Genomic DNA, 6,186 nt, shown 5'->3' with positions numbered 1-6,186 from the left:
AAGGTCCCCATAACATAGGTGAGGGGCCACTGATAACGTGCAAGGTCCCCATAACATAGGTGAGGGGCCACTGATAACGTGCAAGGTCCTTTGCTATAGCTGAGGGGACAAGGACTTTGCGCAAGGCTCCCTAGCACAGTGCAGGACTCTGATAACACAGATGGTCCATTATCATAGCTCAGGGACCACTGGTAACTTCTGAGGTCCCCTCCTATATTGCAGGGGCCACTGGTAAAAAGCAAGGGCCCCTAACGTAACTGACATTTACACCCTTTTAAAGTAGCTGAGAGGACAATGACAACACCTAAGGTGGCCTAGCACAGCTCTGGGGCCACTGGTAACAAACCAGGGCCCCCAGGGTAGCGTGGGGGACCCTGATAACACGTTAGGTCCCATATAATTTCAATAGTAACAGGAATCACCCCTACCATATCCAAGGGGCGATTGGTAACATGTAAGGGCCCCTAATGTAGGCTTGGGAGGGCAACGACAACACACATGGTGCCCTGACATATCTCAGGGGCCACCAGTAACAAGCCAGGGGCCCCAAGGTGGGTTGGGGGCTCTGTTAATACAGCTGGCCTAGGTATAAAGTATGATGTAGATGGGCTGGGGCCCCTGTGGTAGGTCTTCTCAGGGCCGGTAGGTAGCACTGTACAGCACTCCCCAACCCCTCCCTCGCTGGTCACGTGACGTGTCTGAGCCGCTTTCTCCGAAGCGGTTGGGTTGTCCAGGCTCCCCGTCACTCCCCGGCTGTTGTGAAGGCCAGGGCCGGGCTCCCACTCATTAAGAAGCCGTCTGGTTTCCCTGGAAACACCAGCAGCCTCTCCGTGTCAGGCCATGGAGAGAGCGGCGCCATGGACGGAGCCGGAGGTCCGAGCTCTGATCGCTATCTGGTCGGAGGAAAGCATCAAGAGGCAGCTGCAGGGCACCCTGAGGAACAAGGGGCTCTTCATGTACATCGCCCTCCGTATGAGGCAGCTGGGCATCTTCCGGGACTGGAAGCAATGCCGCTCCAAGTACAAGAACCTGAAGTATGAGTACAGAGCCCTGCGGAGCAGTACCCGAGAACCCGTCCATAAGATCCCCTTCTATGATGAGCTGCACGCCATACTGGGCTCAGATACTGCCCCTCAGGGGGCCACTGAGGCTGGGCTGGAGGAGGACACCTGCCCCGACCAGGCTGCGGAGCCAGGTAACGGGGTAAAGCGTTTCCTATAATAAACTGGCTGCGTCTCCCAGCAGCGTACACAGCTCGGCCTGCAGAAGCCGCTTTATTCACTGAGGACATCTAGTGGCCGGTGGCTGGAACTGCAGCCAAACATTTCTCATCCTTTACCAGTGTAGGAAGCTCCATGTGTTATACATACAAGGCAGGGATACTGCATGCAGGGAGGATTGTATTCTAATTTACAGAAATAAGCATGCTTCTGTGCTTTATCCTGTGTCAGTCCATAAGGGTAAACCTTAAAGCCGAACACATTTAAAAAAAAAACACATTTTAACATTATATAAAAGAATCAGCCAAACTTTTATATAATGTACAAATGTCATATTAGGTCAGTGTAAAGAAAAATACTGAATAAAACACAGCAGTGCCACACCACATACAAAGAGTTCTGTTTTTCAGATTGAGCAGGTAAATCCAAAACTTTTGAGGAGTTATAAAAGTTTCTCTTTTCAGGACCACACACAGTAACCAATATTATCATTGCCTTGTTTGCAACAATTGTTCATTAAATGAATATAAACGGAGGTACCTACCGTATTTTTCGCCGTATAAGACGCTCCGGAATATAAGACGCACCCAATTTTAAAGGAGGAAAATCGGGGGAACCCTTGAAATAGTTTTCAGGTCTTCATGGATCCCCTGCTATAATTACTATATCCACAGCTCATAGTATATTAGTGTGCTGATCAGTGGGAAGAATGCCTCCTATATTGCTGGCCATTGGGAAGAATGTCACCCTTACACAAAATCATTGGTATCAGGGAGGGCAGGGAGGATTTTATTCTAGTTAAAAATAATTATTGGTTTGCTTTTAATAACTTTGCCTTCTGTGGTTGCCCCTGTCCCTCTTTATCAACATGTGTGGTACTGAAAGCAGAACTTTAATTAAAAAAAAAAAATATATATATCACTTACCTTGTATGTTTGACAAGTTGGTGGTATAAATAGTATCACACTGAGCATTGTAACTGTGATTTGTGTAGTTAGGAGAATTTTTAGAAGTTTAGAAAGTGATGGTGTAAAGTTATTTGGAAAGAGTTCCTCCTATAGCTCTCCTCTGTGCACATGTGCAGCATGGTGATGATGGCATTGTGAGCTATTACCTTTGTGTACACCGAATGCATCTGGTGGATACAAAGTGAATTTCTATTCTTTTTGGCTATCTATGAAGATGTGTTTACTGACAAAAGTTTTACCATCACTTTATGACCTAACCCTATTAGTTCTGACAATGTCACAAATGATACATTTGGGGTTATTATTTTAATATCAGATTTGTCCAACCTATGGCTTGCAGCCTATAATCTATCCTGGGAAACCAATTTGTCTGGTCCAGAGGATTGAAAGATTTTCCAATAGGCTCATAGAGCTTTGTGCAGTTTGGTCCCCATGTCTGTGGGTTACCTCCGAGTACTCTGGTATTCTCCCACATTCCAAAAACTTGCAGGTAGGGTAATTGGCTTCCCCCCAAAATTGGCCTTGCACTGCATTTAAGACATATGACTATGGTAGGGTCATTAGATTGTGAGCTCCTTTGTGGGACAGCTAGTGACATGACTATGGACTTTGTACAGTGCTACGTAATATGTTGGCATTATATAAACACAAGATAATAATAATGACAATTAGGCTCTATAACTGGTGCTTTTAATCACATTCATCATCAAAAATACATTACAGCAAAATGTCATGGTGTATTTTGCTAGAAATCTGAACAAAACAATGATTTTTTTCCCTCCTTATGTCAGATCTGCAGAGTCCCGGAGGAGGTACCAATGAAATGCTACTTGTACCAGCGGTTCATAATGAGGGAGGAAAGCACTGGTCTGCTAGGGAGACGCTAGCACTCATAAATATCTGGTCTGACATGATTATAAGCGGGCAGCTGAAAGGAACCGTCAGGAACCAGAAGATATTTGAACAGATTGCAGGTCTTCTCCAGCAAGCGGGGATAGACAGAGACTGGAGACAATGCCGGACTAAGTATAAAAATCTAAAGCATGAGTACGCCGTGGTGAAGAAAGCTCATGAATCTGGCAACCGATGGAAGACAATGAAATATTTCAAAGAACTGGATGCTATTCTATCAGTCAAACCGTCTGGGTACAAAAAGAATAACTCTGATAAACCATTGCCATGCCCGAGACTTGTTCCTGATTCTGTCCCTGCTGACTGTTCAACAGGTGAGCTGGTCACTTTATAATGAAAAGAATCTCCATCATTTCATACAGTAGATAGAGGCCTTAAACCGTATATACCTGTACAATTAGTCATTCAATATATCTGTACAAATGATATTGCATTGACATTATGCTGGTTTCAATGAGATACAAGGCAGTTAAAATTAAAGCTTAACTCATACACCTATACCGGGCCAAGGCAGCGGCGGAGGGGGAAGTCGTCTTCCAATAAGGTCACAGATCCAGTCATTTGTCTTTCACTTTTCCTTATATCTTGCCCCCGGCTTCCTACTCCTAAGGTTTTTGTTCCCCACGAGTGTGAAGTGTCGCATTCTCCCTCGCATGCGTGATATCGGCAATTTTTTTACTATTGATGACAGGGCTCCTTTTGCGCATGTCCAAGATGTTCGGGCATGCGCAGAAGGAGCAGTGAAGAGCCTCCCCGGATGCGTGACGTAGGTATGCCGGGAGGCTCTGTGCTCCCATTCAGTATTGATTGTCGAGGCGAAAGGGGCATGAAAGGGGAGGTGCTGCACCCCTTTTGTTTTTTAAAGGTTGTCTACCCTTTTATGTAAAGTAAAAATTCTCAGTTTAGGTGCGCTTTAATAGAATTTAAAGAATGCAGTTGAAGTACCTCGTATGTGTAATATATAATGCATATGATTGTTCCATATGGCATCTTCTCATTAAATATTTTGATGGTGTCATCTGATAAAGAATTATTCACTACGTGCAGAGCCATCTCTACGGATTCAAACCTCAACTCCATAAACCACATGGATAATGATTGTCTCCCTCTCCTTGGACTATCTCATAAGAATGTCATACCTTCCCCCCCAGTTGATATTGTTATTGTATTGTTTTGTTCTATGGCTAGGTACATACGTGCAATGGTCCTTGTCTTATAATCACTAAGGGCTGATATCGACCGAGAATCTTGCGTGAGTACAGTGCTCATCGTCCGAATGACAGATTCACGGACGATGGACGACGAATGATCGTAATGGAAGTAAAGGGGGAGAGAGTGCAGCTGGGTGCCGTTCCGTTGTTCTCCTCCTCCCCTCTCCATGGAGCAGAAGGGTGCTGCATGTATGCATTGTGCAGTCGTTTGGCATTGGAAAGGATCGTGAAAGATCCTTTCCAACAACAATTATTGCACATGTGTACATAACCTTACCCCCTGTACTTTTGTTTTGGATGTTTATATTAATTATTTGTTCAATAAAAATATATTTAAACAAAACTGAAATTAAGCATTGAGGTGACCACACGTCATATAACCTACCAAGCAGTCCTTTGCTGCTTGGCTGCAATGTGCATGGTCCGCCATCAGGGATCACAAGCCAACCCTAAAAGCCTCTGACAACAATGTTTTGAATACCACAATTTGTGCTCTGTATATAGCCCTAAATCCATTTTCCAACATTTCCAACATTTTCTACTTCTCTACCTTGTCTTTTCTGTACATTTGAAGTTTTACGTTGTAAAATGCTACTTTCTATTTTGTTATATTTAGGACACATCTCTATTCTTCCAGAAGGAAATCCTGCAGATCAGAATACTCCCCATGTAAAGAAGGATCTTAATACCAGTGGTAAGATTTTAAATTGATTGACTATATCCGGAATTATAGGATTTAAAAATGATTATTCTGTCTTTCATTAAAGGGGAACTCAAACACAAAATGTCACCAGGAGATAGAGCTAATAAACAAAAGACACAAGCAATGCAATGTCTCATTTGTCAGAAAAATAAAGCTTTGGCTCCCGGTGGCTTTTAGTGTTTTTGGTTTAGAGGACATGGCGCTTCCTAGGACAGGGCAATGACATGATCCTGGACCTGTCATCGCTACAGGGTGCCTACACACAGGTAAGCCTGTGCTGTTATTATTATTATTAATAAACGGGATTTATATAGCGCCAACATATTACACAGCGCTGTACATTAAATAGGGATTGCAAATGACAGACTAATACAGACAGTGATACAGGAGGAGTGTTATCAGCTAGTATGGTGTGTTTTCTCATCATGGAAGAAGCTCACCACCCACCAACAAGTACACTTCTGCTTTAGGTACCCTGACTAAGCCCTACTGATAACTACTGATTTGCTGAAAACCTTTGTAAGTATTTTATTCACCGTCCTTCCATTTATTTTTAAAGAGACATATATTAGAATATATTTGAGTAACCACCAAGAAAACCGTGGTGCATTTTTATTGTAACATGTAGCTGTGACTTTCATATTTCACATGATTATGTTGGTATAGTAAGACTGTTGTATATCATATACAGACTTTACTTTACAATCATATACAGCACCAGTAGAGAGACGTGAAAGTGTATCTAAACCTAAAAACAAAAATGTAATCCTTCACAGTTTACCTTTTTTTTTAGGTGAAGTATCTGCATTCGTTTTCTTCTTTGTCAGGCTTTTTCCTTTTTTTTATAGTGCCATCATATTACGCAGAGCTTTACCAAGTCCATAGTCATGTCACTAACTATCCCTCAAAGGGGGTCACAATCTAATATCCCTACATCAATCATATGTCTTTAATAAAGTATAAGGTCAATTTTGAGGGGAAGCCAATTAACGTAACTGCATGATTTTGGAATGTGGGAGGAAACCAGAGTACCCGGAGGAAACCCACCCACGCAAACACGGGGAGAACCTGCAAACCCCCATGTATTGATTGTGTATAATGCACATTCTGTCTATTCATGGCTACATTTGTTTCTCCACTGTATCCAAGGGGAAACCATAATTGTCACACAG

The 6,186-nt window shown here is 43.0% G+C and overlaps 1 protein-coding gene across 1 annotated transcript in view; it reads left to right on the top strand.

Moving 5' to 3' along the window:
* The first annotated feature begins 796 nt into the window (after positions 1 to 796).
* The window catches only part of PAICS (phosphoribosylaminoimidazole carboxylase and phosphoribosylaminoimidazolesuccinocarboxamide synthase), a 27,272-nt gene continuing 21,882 nt past the window's right edge, over positions 797 to 6,186 (top strand). Inside the window, exons 1-3 of the mRNA XM_072406855.1 lie at positions 797 to 1,195; positions 2,980 to 3,414; positions 4,928 to 5,005. Of these exons, the coding sequence (XP_072262956.1) occupies positions 841 to 1,195; positions 2,980 to 3,414; positions 4,928 to 5,005 (868 nt within the window). The 5' untranslated portion in view covers positions 797 to 840. The remainder of the gene's footprint in view (positions 1,196 to 2,979; positions 3,415 to 4,927; positions 5,006 to 6,186) is intronic.

This window comes from Pyxicephalus adspersus, chromosome 3 (assembly GCF_032062135.1).
Source record: "Pyxicephalus adspersus chromosome 3, UCB_Pads_2.0, whole genome shotgun sequence".
Lineage (NCBI taxonomy): Eukaryota > Metazoa > Chordata > Amphibia > Anura > Pyxicephalidae > Pyxicephalus > Pyxicephalus adspersus.
This window is presented reverse-complemented; position numbering and strand designations above follow the sequence as displayed.